The sequence below is a fragment of the Protopterus annectens genome, chromosome 9.part0 (assembly GCF_019279795.1).
Source record: "Protopterus annectens isolate FY-2018-M chromosome 9.part0, PAN1.0, whole genome shotgun sequence".
NCBI classification, from domain to species: Eukaryota; Metazoa; Chordata; order Ceratodontiformes; family Protopteridae; genus Protopterus; species Protopterus annectens.
Window position 1 is genome coordinate 34,995,237 of NC_056743.1, and position 15,443 is coordinate 35,010,679.

A 15,443-nucleotide genomic window follows, 5' to 3' on the forward strand; every position below is an offset into this window, starting at 1 on the left:
GTGACTCTTAACAGGTCACTTAACCAGCAAGTGGTCAACCTAGTAAGGGACACATGTCCAGTGTGCTTACCTGGCTAACAAATTAGAAAAATGGCTCTCATCAAGTGTGTAAAATACTTACAAAACCTGCAAAGATAGGATTGCAAACTCTTTCTAGCGTTCATAAATATTTGGTGATAGGTTACACCGGTTAAGAAAGGGCTGCACTGTGACCCTTTAAAACTAGCTAGTTGTTTCCTTCCACATGAGTGTTCTGTAATATAATTGTTAGAAATCTGTCCTATTCAGCGAAGATAAATGGTGTGCTCATCAGTTAATTTGAATTATTGTGCATGATAGCTGCAGCGTGATGGCCTGCATTGTTTATCTGGGTATCAGCTGAGGAAGAAGTAGGACATCCAAAAAAAATGACTTTATGAACTTGCCATACTGCTGTCACCCATTGCAGGAAAAAGGTGGTATGAGCAGGTACAAGAGCAGAGGTCATCTGGGGTTATACTTGCATCTGTAGCTCTTATAGGTGTGATTGTTATGCAGATTTAATCAGTTTGTGTGTAGCTGAAAATAAGCAGTTACCGTACTAAGATGATCAGTGTTAACATTTTAAACATTGTGTAGAATAGAGCTCTTAAAATGTATATCATGTTACTAACTCCTACGTGTTTATGTACTAAGAACTGAATGCACTGATGCATAACCATAAAGAAATGCACAGATCTTTAGAAAAATAAAAAATAGAATAAAAATAAAATATAAAAATAACTTGTCTGATCATGTCTGGGGTGTCATATTTCTAGTCTGTTATATAGTGGTAATATTAGGCTATGTTATGTAATATCTGACCAGCTTATTTCGTATTTATTTAGGTATGGCCTCGCACACAGCTACATCATCTCCTTATTTACATCAGTCATCTGTCAGGCATGTTCCATTACTTTCTGGACAGGAAGTTGGCAGTGCGCAGAACATCACTTCACAGTCTACAGTGTGCCCACCAGGAAAGTGCCACAGTCGTGGCCTAAAACGGAAGGCTGAAGAGGTTGAGAACAACAATGGCATGCCAGTAACTGAGGAACATCCACGAGATGTTGAGGGCAAAATCAGTGGTGGTACGGACAGAGCCAAGAGGATTCGTTACAACAGTGAGGTTGATGAACTTGAGGTACTTCAGTCTGACACCTGTGCCTATGAAGTCCTGGAGTTCCTTGGCTGTGGGACATTTGGACAAGTGGTCAAGTGCCGGAAGCAAGGGACCACAGAAGAGAGAGCTTTAAAGATCCTTAAAAATGAACCAGACTTTGCTGAGCAAATGCTGAATGAAATTCGTAAGTTGGCCCTACTAACATCATCAGGTGCCTATGAGTATAACTGCATTCGTGCATATGAAGCTTTTCAGTATGAGGACAACACCTGCCTGGTGTTCGAGGCATTGCAGCAGGATCTTCTTACCTTTTTAGAACAGCAAAAGTTCAGGCCTCTGCCCTTCAACCATATTCGAATCATCCTTCATCAAGTAACAACAGCCCTGATGAAACTCAAGAGCCTTGGTTTGATTCATTCAGACCTCAAACCTGAAAACATCATGATAGCAGATCCAGTAAAGCAGCCGTATAAAGTCAAAGTCATCGACTTTGGTTTGTCACACCATGTCTCTGAGGCAGAGTGTCCAGCCTATTTACAGACCAGATTTTACAGGTAGGATTATTAACTGTTTATTTACCAGGTTTGAGTATGGATCTTTTATTTATACGTATATACATGTATGTGTATATACAGACATATATATATATATATATATATATATATATATATATATATATATATATATAAATAACACACACACACAAACACACATACGTAGAAAGGTAGGTAGATATACTTAACTAGATATATAGATGTATAGATACACGCACACACACACACATATATATATATATATATATATATGTATATATATATATATATATATATATATATATATATATATATATATATATATATATATATATATATATATATATATATATATATATATATATATATATATATATATATATATAGATATCTGTGTTGGAGGGAAGCCTTCTAGCTTAGTTTTGTTTATTATAACTAGCCAGTTTTCTATTTTCAGCACTCAAATCTGTTTCTTTGAACTCAGCACTTGTTCAGAACTCATTGTAAGCACTACATAAGCTGCAAATTATGACAGCACTCAACTTTCCTCACTTGTCTAGTGGAAAGCAGTTTTTAGTACTTAATAAATAAGCACTTATCCAGGCATGTCTAAGGGTCAGCTCCCAGTGATTTCTCCTGTCTACCTGATGAATCTGGGCATCTTGGGGCAATGCAGCAATTGCCTCATGTACACAGACAATCCTCTCCTCCTACCACCCAACACTACAACCTGTGAGAGATGCACTTATATAGCCAAACTGGAAGGAAAGCTCTCTTCACCCAAGACTGGACTAGACAGTCAAGAGGAGAAGATAAACACTTGCACCACACCACACTCATCACATAGTCCCTCAAAACTTACACCACCAAAACACACACATAGAAACACAAAACACACACCTACATTCACGGAGGCTCTCAATAAAAACCTGCCCAAGCATCAGGGACATCCAAAGCATAAACGCAAGCAAACTCCACCCCCCCCAACACAACCCAAATGACACACAGCCCATAAACTCAGTGTGCCACTCAACCACAGCCCATAAGGCATAACAACGTACCCAACACTCTAGTCATAGATGACTCTATAGTCAGGCACACTGATGTTCCACTCACTAGACTAAACAAGGAGAAAGTTACTGTCAGCTGCCTGTCAAGTGCCAGGATCCACCACATAACTCATTCACTCAGGTCACTCCACAATAAGTACAAATATGACACTGTCATTGTCCATGTTGGTGTGAATGGCCTGAGACGTACCTCCCTGGACTACATGAAAAGAGACATGGAGGAGCTCTCCGATCTTGTATCCCAGGCAGGTATGACCCTAACCTTGAGAAGCATCCTGCCATCACCCAGAATGATACCACAGTACAAGGACAAAATGATTGACTTCAACAATTGGCTAAGCTTCTGGTGTCATTCTAAGGGGATCCAGTATTTGTCTGCCTGGGACGACATGATCGACAGTCCACGATGCTTTGCCAGAGATGGCCTGCACCTGTCGCCCTTAGGATTCCGGATACTGGCTAAGGCTCTTGCCACCCCTATAGTGCCTTTTTTAGGCAAGGTTCAAATGACAAATTCACCACCGTAACAGGTACAAGCAAGCAAAATCTGAGGGTGATGCTACTCAATGCTAGAAGTCTAAACCTCAAAATGCAACTCTAGGCATTCCTTAAAATGGAGAACATTGACATCTGTGCAGTGACAGAGACCTGGTTCAAAGTTCCAGAGAGCACCCCTGCATTACCAGGCTTCAATTCATACCACACCTTTCGGCCACCTAACCCAGAAAGAAGCACTAAAGGCTGAGGTGTGTCCATATTCATTAAGGATATCCACACCTCCAGGCTAGTTGCACAGCATAATACATCGAGATTATCCAAGTGCAACTAACTCTGGGCAAGACTGCAATCCAAATTGTAGCTTGCTAAAGACCCCCACCATGCCCCAGGATTCACACTCCCCATTTCTTGATACACTGGAAAGTATTAAGGTACAACCCAATACCCTAATAATGGGCGATTTCAACTACCCCACCATTAACTGGGAAAACTACTCATGTAACAACTCTTTTGCTCAACATTTTCTAGAATTCGTAAATTCCAGCACCTTGGATCAACCTATTCACACCCCCACCAGGGGCAGCAATATCCTAGACCTGGTCATTACCAACATGGGAAACCGGTGTTCCACACCAAAGGTCAATTCCTCGTTGGTCAGATCCGACCACAAGCTAATCAGCCTAGACATCCACATCCCACCCCCAGCCCCAATTAGGGAAACCATCATAAAAAACTTCTCCAAAGCCAACTTCACACTTCTTAAGACAGAAGTGGCAAACTTCATGACACCCATGCAGATGGACAATAGAGGTATGACTGCTGAATCCTACACAAATGCACTTTATAAGCACTTACACGAGTGCATGGATCATGCTATCCCTAATAGAACCAAGATGTTATCCTCCAAAAAAAGGAAGCCAATCTGGCGGTCCTTTGCCATAAACAAACTCTACAACAGAAGAAAGAAACTGTTGCAAAAAAGAGTAAAATCCCATGACTGGAGGAACTCCCAGGTCAACCTCAGTAAGAAGCTGAGATCCCTCATAAAATCCTCCAAAGCTAGTTATGAAAACAAAATTGCCACTGACTCTAAAGACAACCATAAAGCATTCTATAGCTATGTCAGGAATCTAAATGGGAACACTCAGATCTGCTCTGAGTTACAGCACAATGGCACTAAATATACAGAACCAACTGATATTGCCAACATCCTAGCAGATAGGTTCAGTGCTAACTTTACCCTCCTCTCACCCCCTAGAGGGCCCATCTCTGTACCGGAAGAATGCAAAGTTCCTATAATCACGGCTGCACAGGTGAAAAACACACTCTCCAAAGCCAAGAACACAGCATCCATGGGACCTGACAGTATCCCAGGCTGCGTTCTACACGAACTACAGAATGCACTGGCACCCTACCCTAAGTACCATGTTCAATCATAGCCTCACCTCAGACTTTGTACCCACTGAATGGCGCACCGTGACCGTTATCCCACTCCACAAAGGGGGAGCCACTACGGACCCCGGGAACTGCTGCCCCATTAGCCTGACGAGCCTGGTCTGCAAGGCCATGGAACGTATCATCGTGGAGCTCATAAACAAAGACATTGGTAATCTCCAAACTCTGGACCCTGTCCAGTTTGGATTTGTAAAAGGCGGATCATGTCTCCTAAACCTGACTGACGACTTTGAAGCAGTCACCAAAGCCATAGATGAGAGTAAAATGGTTCACACAGCTTATCTAGATCTCGCCAAGGCTTTCAACACCATCCCCCACTCTGGAATTATAGATAAGCTCACTAAACTAGGTATAAATCCCTATGTCACAAGATGGGTTGCCAACTGGCTCACGGACAGAACCCACACTGTGAAAGTAGCGGATTCCAAATCTGACATCAGACCAGTGACAAGTGGAGTACCACAGGATTCAGTCCTGGGTCCTCTCCTGTTTGGTATCTACGTCTCTGAAGTGCAGGCCAACACAAGGTCTTTGGCTAACAAAGTTTGCAGATGACTGCAAACTAGGAGCTATAATCGAAACTCCTAACAATGTGGACAAACTACAAAAGGGCCTCACTGAGACAGATACCTGGTGTCAAAGCCATGGCCTGAAGCTCAATGCCAAAAAGTGTATTGTCATCCCCTTTGGTAAAAAGTCTGTACCCATAAACCACCACATAGCTCGTAGTCTACTTAATGCCGAAAATGTGATAAGACCTTGGGACACAGGTGGACAGTAGTCTCTCCTTTGATAATCACATTGCCACAGTGGTCAGGAAATCCTTCTACGTGGCTCATCTCATCACAAAAGGATTCTCATCCAGAAAAAAAGAGGTCATTATTCCCCTCTACTCATCACTCATTAGACCCATTAGAGAGTACAACGCCCCTTTTGGTATGTACCTCACAAGACATCTACAACAACTGGAAAGACCACAGAAATACCTCACAAAGAGGATTACTGGCCTCAAACAGATGCCCTATGCAGACCGTCGCAAAAAACTACAGCTTTACTCCATCGCATATCACCTACTCAGGGGCGATCTCTGCCTAACATACAAAGCTATGTCAAACCTAGAGCTATTTGACATCCTCCACTTAAAGAAATCCTAATCCCTCCGAGCTACACGCTCTGGGGACCTAAACCTTGTCACCACAGTAAACAGAACATGCTGGAGGGATAGATTCCTGTCCCAGAGACTTCCCATACTCTGGAACAGACTACCTATGTCAAACAGAGCTCCTCATTAGCACTCTTCAAGAAAAATCTTAATGATTGGATGGGAAATGGGAAATTCACTCCGGGGATCACTTCTGTGGCTCTTCTTGACAGGGGCACAGGAAAATAATTTTCTTGGGTGGCGAAAGCCAGGGTACATTTTTTGGCTAGGCTTATATGGGCCCTAGGGCTGATAGCCTAGTACCTACCTATGAACCTATATGTAGTTGTATACTTATTCTTTATTGAATGTCTAGTCGCACTAGGCTGATGGCCTCTTTTCAGGGGAGATCTGAAGTGATATTTCTACCTGTTGGAGAAATTTGGCGAGTGCATAGGGGAACTTCCTCTACTCCAAAAAAAAAAAAAAAAAAAAAAAAATTATATATTTATACACAAACGCACACAACACACACACACTATGACACTGTGCTGGGTGACTTAGTATGTAGGAATGAACAGTTCAGAATCTCATAGCTCTTGATTTTCAGGAGCTATGTGCTTATAAGTACTTTGAGATTTAGCAACTGGTTTGCATATTTATTGTTTATAATTCAGTTGTTGTGATCAGTATTTATGATAACAGTCGACCAGAGCAACAGCTTACTATGATCCTTGTCATAATTAGACTGGGTAACTTATCAATAACTAATATTTTAATAAACATAAATAACACTTTCCACTCTCTTCAGCCATCTTGTTTTAGGGATCATACTCAAACTAACATCTGCTCTCACTCAGTTGAAATCTGCCCTACTACTGATCTTCTGTTTTTTCTGCTGACATCACCATCACTCAGCGTATGCCTTGATCCTTTGCTCCATCTGTAATGGTATTAGTGTCATAGCTAACTAGTTCTTTTATCATACCAGTTATTTCATGTGGACTTTTAGGTCATCACTTTTTCTTCTGAAAACAATTTCAGAATAGCAGGGAATGGCCATTTATTTCTGTTTTCTTTATTTGTAATCAGTTAGTTCAGGCTAATCCATCCATCTGTCCTCAACCCCTTTTTCCCATTTTGCACATGGGGTCAGGGTATCACTTCAGCAGTGGCAATCATCTTGAGCCAAGGTTTACACCACCGGGTGACTAGCCTTACCTCGGTAGTTCATTCGTACCACACCATCACAACACACACTCACCTACGGCCAATTTAAAGTGTCTAGTCCACCTACTTCATGTCTTGGGAATGTGCGAGGAAACTGGAGCACTCTGGAAATCCACGTGACCACAGGGAGGACACGCAGACTCAGTCATGTTCTAACAATACAGGGGTCCCTGCTGCTGTTTTTATCTGCTTGGCACAGTTTTCAAAATAATTACTACCTGTTACAAGATGTAAGGAATTCTAACCTTATTAATCTAAGTTTCCCATATTTCAGTCCACAGTTTGGCAGAGACAAATGTTCTAGCAGTGCCATCCCCTGTGATTCTCTTGCAGATACAGTCCACTCCTTTATCTTACTTGTAACATAATCAGATCTTTTATCCCAAACCTTCTATAATTGTTTGTCTTTCGGCTTTTCCCTGTTCGGGGTCGCCACAGCGGAACTCCGGTCCGCTAATGACTGGCAGTTGGTTTTTATGGTGCCCAGTTGCCAGCCCGACCTTCGAAGGCACACCCATTCAACGCATGTCTTTCGAATGCCCACTCGACCGTGGGTAGGACATGCAGACTCCACACACAAGGCACTCCCAACCCAAGCTGAGAATCAAACGGAAGAACCTCTTGCTGTGAGGCAACAACGCCACCGCTGTACCACCGCAGAAGTCCCCAAACCTTTTATAATGCCAGTCTTATATTTCAGTTTCTTGATTTGTCTTTCATTATGATGGTGCATCATTCAGTCTTTTCCATTTGTATACTGTCTTAGCTGTCTTGTCAGAAATCTCACATTTTCTGCAGAACAGTTTCCCTGTGCACTCACCAAATATCCCCTAGGAGTAGTGCAGTTACTCCCCTTCTTCCAGTGTAAACATTGACACACTTCTCTTACAAGTTAGTCAGTCCAGGCAGGTGTACACCTCAGTCTGTGCAGCTTCTGGACTGTTTGTGACCTCATCCACATTCAGTCTCAGCACTTATTCAATTTTCTAGTTGCAGGTAATAAAAAATTATGACAATTCCTCTGTGTCTCTTGACCAGCTTCTTCTTAAGACTGTAATTTCAGGACAAAGAGTTTCTTCTGTTGTTGGCCAGTAGATACCTTCAGAATCCATTATATCTAAAAGCTTGTTGAATAAGTTTCATCTGAGTGGTGAAGCCCTCGCTATGGCCCAAGTGACCTGAGTTTTATTAGCGGTGCCTGACTGAGCTTGTTGGGGGTGGGGTGTCGAGACTCAGCAGGACTCATCTAGCTACAAACCTGCAGAGGAGGCTGGTATTGTGATGTGTTCTATGGTTGGGCTTTTGGGTCACCAAGCCACCGCCTAGTATTATTCTTCATTTGTGGCTGAGAATGAGACTGCTTTCTTAGTAGGAAGGCCGTGTGGGTCTCTATGGTGATGTTGAGTACCTTCTCCCTCTTGGGGCCGTATAAATACCCATATTTCTGGAGTGCTGGGAGGAAAGATGCAGCTATCATGGCTGCCTTGTATGACTGTCATTCCAGACGGCTCTCATTCTCATACTGTATGGTGGGTAATTCTCTAGTATGGGGAAATGAATGGACAGGTTCTGATTCGGGGGGACTTGATGAAAAGCAGGCATAGAGCAAGAAACACTTAGAACAGCAGATATTTATTTCACTACTTAGTGGTTTTAACTTTTGGCTAAATGGAGGAACTTGAGGAAGCAGCGCATCTCAATAAGCACCTGTACTCTCTTATTCTGTATTTTCATGATCTGGTATTTATTTGAATTGGCTCCAAGCCATTAAAACAATTATATTCATATTCTAAATAATTCTCCCCCATGGTTAATCAGAAAGCTGCTTATAGTTAAACACTAAAAAGGTAACATGATGTTTGGGACACATTAGGAACTCATTCTTACTGTACTTATTACCTGCACTACCCAGAGCAGTGACTGTGTCTTGTACATTAAACATTTTTAAGTATCAGACTGGACCCATATTTAAATATGGCCATGCACTTCTGTAGTATAAAAAAAAAAAAAAAGTCAACCTTGAATGTTTTTTGCAAAACCACTCTCTTCCTTACCTCAGAAGGGAAAGTAGCAGTTGGATAAAGTGTCATGCATCCACACTGACCGTATGGTGTATTTCTCATCTGTACCTTAAACGTAAACCTTATGACATTCAGACATTGTCTTAATAGTATCTGTTTTCTTCACCTCTCATCCTGAACAGAGCAACACTGCATCAGTCTTAAATGTGCTAACTGGTTTCCAGTATAAGTGAACCATCATCTTTTGGTTTAGTCTTGTACACACAACGCTGTACATCTGTGCAGTCCCTCAGTGTGACCATAGATTAGTAATAAAGGGCACACCATTCCCGTTGTCTCCCTGCCCGTAGTGCAGCTGTTTAAGACTAACACACAGCTATTACTGGACAGACATTTCTTGTTTACTATTAATTATGTTGCATGTTTCCTAAAGACATACAGAAATCCCCCATGCATGCAGAATGAATTTGTGCAAAAATTTAGAACTTGCAAAAAAGTCACTTTTTTGCTGTTCCAGGTAATCTGCTTTCAATTAATTTTTGTTACCCCTTTTTATAAGCAACTAGATTTATTTCATTCTTATTTTACCATTTGTATAAACAACTGATTTTACTTCATCTTTATTCTTCTGTTGCAGATATTTGTACAACCTTCATTGTTGTACACGTTTTATGTAATGCTCTCTATATCTTTTTCCTACCAGTTCTCTTACCAGTACTTTATAACATTTTTGAAATGCACTCAAAGATGATTGTGTATACATCTTGTTTTCCAAATCCAAGTGTGTGACCCTCCAGTGGCAATGAAACGAAAAGCAGAGATTCAAAGGAACTTCAAATAAGATGCATTCATAAAAAATAATAAAGTTTATTCCAATGAGTGAGCGCTTTCGCCAAAGGCTTCTTCAGACTCTTAAAACAATGAATAAAACTGTTTGAATCATTTTTAAACCATCCTTAAGCTTCCTACTGGACATTACAAATCGATATGTCACATGTTATCTTGTCTTAAAGGAACAGATACTCAAAAAAGTTAACATAGTTAAATGCAACAATATTTAGAAGGAATACTTCCATCCAAATATACAATTAATGATCAGAATGTCCATGCAAATAAGTAAAAAATATGCATATACCCTGATACATTCTGAAAAATAAAAGGAGCATTGTGCTTGGTCCTATATCATTCTACAATCATTAAAAAACTGTTGCTACATTCATTAAAAACCCTGAACATTCTCTCTCCTCATGGTGTTAAAAACATTAAAATCCTTAGATAAACAGCAAATTTTATCGCGTTTCAATATCTAGCATCTCTACTAAGATAGTGGTGTGTCGAATGCAACTTTGCATATATCAGGTTAAAAAATTAATATAGCGAGAACTCTGCACTAAAAATGTAAGCGTACCTTTACCACAAAACAACATAGCGAATATAATGTATTTCGCGATGTGCCTCATCAAGGAGTCAGACCTCATCATATCGGTGAAAGGCTGTTGTCCAAGATTAAAAAATTCCACAAATAGGAACCTCTTAGATTCCACGTAAAACAAACTGTTTACAAGTTGTAAAGTGCCGTGTGCTGTAGGAACTCTGAATGCAATTGAGTACAACCTAACTTCATGCGCTATGGTAACTCAACGTGCGGTGAGCACGTTCTAAGCATCTAAGTACTGAACAACAGAAACAATGTTTAAATTTCTAAGAAAAAAGGTGAGCCTATATTCGTGCTGTCCTGTGCCTAAAATAGACAGTATTTGTAAGCACGATTATGCCCTAGAAGCATATATTGATCACAAAGTGTCACTATTTAAAACAATGAAAGCGTGTACATATTAATGAGTACACTTATTAAAGTGTTAAGCTGAACATGGCAGAGATGGCATTAACTAATACAAAATAAAAGATAAAAACAGATAAATAGTGGAATGCTAGGCGTAACACATAAAAATTGACACAATAAAGCTTGAAATTAGCACAAAGCACACATATAATAATACCTAAGTATAAAGCTCCATAGATGATAGGGTCCCTAACTAGTAAAAAAGCAACTACTTCCATGTACATAGTTGATGCTAAATATAACAACATTCTAAGTTAAAAGGTCAAATGAAAAATGTGAAGAGATAAACAATCCGCAACAATACTAAGCCTGTACCTAATGATAAAACAAAACTATCTATTGATGTATGGGGTACCTAGCTCAGTCGCAAAATAAATTCCAGCTACAGTGAACAAATATGAAGACGTATATGCATGCTTGTATATACATGTGTATATATTTACACACATGCATGTGTAAACTATGCCCAATAACCACTAATATATTGAGGTGGTGATAGGAGGGGATGAAAAACATACTAGTATGTGAGGTATGGGCTCAGAAGTAAGGCTAAAACAAGAAAGCCGAACATATCCAAAGGTCCATCAGTTCCTGGGATTTGATACTAAGAACACATCTACTTGTGGCTATAAAGCTCAGAACATTAATACTATGAAAATAATTATATTCAGTCTACAAGGACTGATTCTTACACTGATTTACTATAAGAGTGACATCAATATGTAGTTTTAAAATTACCTTACTACTCTATTTAGGTAATAGTAGGTTAAGTCATCTTCGTAGTCTTCTACTTCTTAAAAATGGTTTGAGTTGCACTTTATCATTAAGCCCTGGTGACCTATCAGACCTTAGTCTGATAATCCAACGTGTCTCCTGTTCTAAGGTTTTGTTGATTAGATCACCACCTCTAAAACCCACGCTGACTTGTTCAATAACACAAAATTTAAAATTATGATTGGTGCCTGCTGTTGTATTGTGTCTAGCTAGGGCATTGGTCTCAGTACCTATCCTAATGTGGTAAATATGTTCCCTAACTCTTTCCTTAAGTGATCTATTGGTTTTGCCAATGTAATAGCTTTTGCAGGTTATGCAGGCTTATATGGGCCCTAGGGCTGATAGCCTAGTACCTACCTATGAACCTATATGTAGTTGTATACTTATTCTTTATTGAATGTCTAGTCGCACTAGGCTGATGGCCTCTTTTCAGGGGAGATCTGAAGTGATATTTCTACCTGTTGGAGAAATTTGGCGAGTGCATAGGGGAACTTCCTCTACTCCAAAAAAAAAAAAAAAAAATTATATATTTATACACAAACGCACACAACACACACACACTATGACACTGTGCTGGGTGACTTAGTATGTAGGAATGAACAGTTCAGAATCTCATAGCTCTTGATTTTCAGGAGCTATGTGCTTATAAGTACTTTGAGATTTAGCAACTGGTTTGCATATTTATTGTTTATAATTCAGTTGTTGTGATCAGTATTTATGATAACAGTCGACCAGAGCAACAGCTTACTATGATCCTTGTCATAATTAGACTGGGTAACTTATCAATAACTAATATTTTAATAAACATAAATAACACTTTCCACTCTCTTCAGCCATCTTGTTTTAGGGATCATACTCAAACTAACATCTGCTCTCACTCAGTTGAAATCTGCCCTACTACTGATCTTCTGTTTTTTCTGCTGACATCACCATCACTCAGCGTATGCCTTGATCCTTTGCTCCATCTGTAATGGTATTAGTGTCATAGCTAACTAGTTCTTTTATCATACCAGTTATTTCATGTGGACTTTTAGGTCATCACTTTTTCTTCTGAAAACAATTTCAGAATAGCAGGGAATGGCCATTTATTTCTGTTTTCTTTATTTGTAATCAGTTAGTTCAGGCTAATCCATCCATCTGTCCTCAACCCCTTTTTCCCATTTTGCACATGGGGTCAGGGTATCACTTCAGCAGTGGCAATCATCTTGAGCCAAGGTTTACACCACCGGGTGACTAGCCTTACCTCGGTAGTTCATTCGTACCACACCATCACAACACACACTCACCTACGGCCAATTTAAAGTGTCTAGTCCACCTACTTCATGTCTTGGGAATGTGCGAGGAAACTGGAGCACTCTGGAAATCCACGTGACCACAGGGAGGACACGCAGACTCAGTCATGTTCTAACAATACAGGGGTCCCTGCTGCTGTTTTTATCTGCTTGGCACAGTTTTCAAAATAATTACTACCTGTTACAAGATGTAAGGAATTCTAACCTTATTAATCTAAGTTTCCCATATTTCAGTCCACAGTTTGGCAGAGACAAATGTTCTAGCAGTGCCATCCCCTGTGATTCTCTTGCAGATACAGTCCACTCCTTTATCTTACTTGTAACATAATCAGATCTTTTATCCCAAACCTTCTATAATTGTTTGTCTTTCGGCTTTTCCCTGTTCGGGGTCGCCACAGTGGAACTCCGGTCCGCTAATGACTGGCAGTTGGTTTTTATGGTGCCCAGTTGCCAGCCCGACCTTCGAAGGCACACCCATTCAACGCATGTCTTTCGAATGCCCACTCGACCGTGGGTAGGACATGCAGACTCCACACACAAGGCACTCCCAACCCAAGCTGAGAATCAAACGGAAGAACCTCTTGCTGTGAGGCAACAACGCCACCGCTGTACCACCGCAGAAGTCCCCAAACCTTTTATAATGCCAGTCTTATATTTCAGTTTCTTGATTTGTCTTTCATTATGATGGTGCATCATTCAGTCTTTTCCATTTGTATACTGTCTTAGCTGTCTTGTCAGAAATCTCACATTTTCTGCAGAACAGTTTCCTGTGCACTCACCAAATATCCCCTAGGAGTAGTGCAGTTACTCCCCTTCTTCCAGTGTAAACATTGACACACTTCTCTTACAAGTTAGTCAGTCCAGGCAGGTGTACACCTCAGTCTGTGCAGCTTCTGGACTGTTTGTGACCTCATCCACATTCAGTCTCAGCACTTATTCAATTTTCTAGTTGCAGGTAATAAAAAATTATGACAATTCCTCTGTGTCTCTTGACCAGCTTCTTCTTAAGACTGTAATTTCAGGACAAAGAGTTTCTTCTGTTGTTGGCCAGTAGATACCTTCAGAATCCATTATATCTAAAAGCTTGTTGAATAAGTTTCATCTGAGTGGTGAAGCCCTCGCTATGGCCCAAGTGACCTGAGTTTTATTAGCGGTGCCTGACTGAGCTTGTTGGGGGTGGGGTGTCGAGACTCAGCAGGACTCATCTAGCTACAAACCTGCAGAGGAGGCTGGTATTGTGATGTGTTCTATGGTTGGGCTTTTGGGTCACCAAGCCACCGCCTAGTATTATTCTTCATTTGTGGCTGAGAATGAGACTGCTTTCTTAGTAGGAAGGCCGTGTGGGTCTCTATGGTGATGTTGAGTACCTTCTCCCTCTTGGGGCCGTATAAATACCCATATTTCTGGAGTGCTGGGAGGAAAGATGCAGCTATCATGGCTGCCTTGTATGACTGTCATTCAGACGGCTCTCATTCTCATACTGTATGGTGGGTAATTCTCTAGTATGGGGAAATGAATGGACAGGTTCTGATTCGGGGGGACTTGATGAAAAGCAGGCATAGAGCAAGAAACACTTAGAACAGCAGATATTTATTTCACTACTTAGTGGTTTTAACTTTTGGCTAAATGGAGGAACTTGAGGAAGCAGCGCATCTCAATAAGCACCTGTACTCTCTTATTCTGTATTTTCATGATCTGGTATTTATTTGAATTGGCTCCAAGCCATTAAAACAATTATATTCATATTCTAAATAATTCTCCCCCATGGTTAATCAGAAAGCTGCTTATAGTTAAACACTAAAAAGGTAACATGATGTTTGGGACACATTAGGAACTCATTCTTACTGTACTTATTACCTGCACTACCCAGAGCAGTGACTGTGTCTTGTACATTAAACATTTTTAAGTATCAGACTGGACCCATATTTAAATATGGCCATGCACTTCTGTATTATAAAAAAAAAAAAAAAGTCAACCTTGAATGTTTTTTGCAAAACCACTCTCTTCCTTACCTCAGAAGGGAAAGTAGCAGTTGGATAAAGTGTCATGCATCCACATTGACCGTATGGTGTATTTCTCATCTGTACCTTAAACGTAAACCTTATGACATTCAGACATTGTCTTAATAGTATCTGTTTTCTTCACCTCTCATCCTGAACAGAGCAACACTGCATCAGTCTTAAATGTGCTAACTGGTTTCCAGTATAAGTGAACCATCATCTTTTGGTTTAGTCTTGTACACATAACGCTGTACATCTGTGCAGTCCCTCAGTGTGACCATAGATTAGTAATAAAGGGCACACCATTCCCGTTGTCTCCCTGCCCGTAGTGCAGCTGTTTAAGACCAACACACAGCTATTACTGGACAGACATTTCTTGTTTACTATTAATTATGTTGCATGTTTCCTAAAGACATACAGAAATCCCCCATGCATGCAGAATGAA

At 40.4% G+C, this 15,443-nt stretch overlaps 1 protein-coding gene across 1 annotated transcript; it reads left to right on the forward strand.

The window, feature by feature from the left end:
* The first annotated feature begins 868 nt into the window (after positions 1 to 868).
* LOC122810492 (homeodomain-interacting protein kinase 2-like) lies at positions 869 to 1,699 on the forward strand. Its single transcript, XM_044082072.1, has one exon. It carries the CDS (start codon positions 869 to 871, stop codon positions 1,697 to 1,699), a length of 831 nt encoding a protein of 276 aa, XP_043938007.1.
* The last annotated feature ends 13,744 nt before the right edge of the window (positions 1,700 to 15,443 follow it).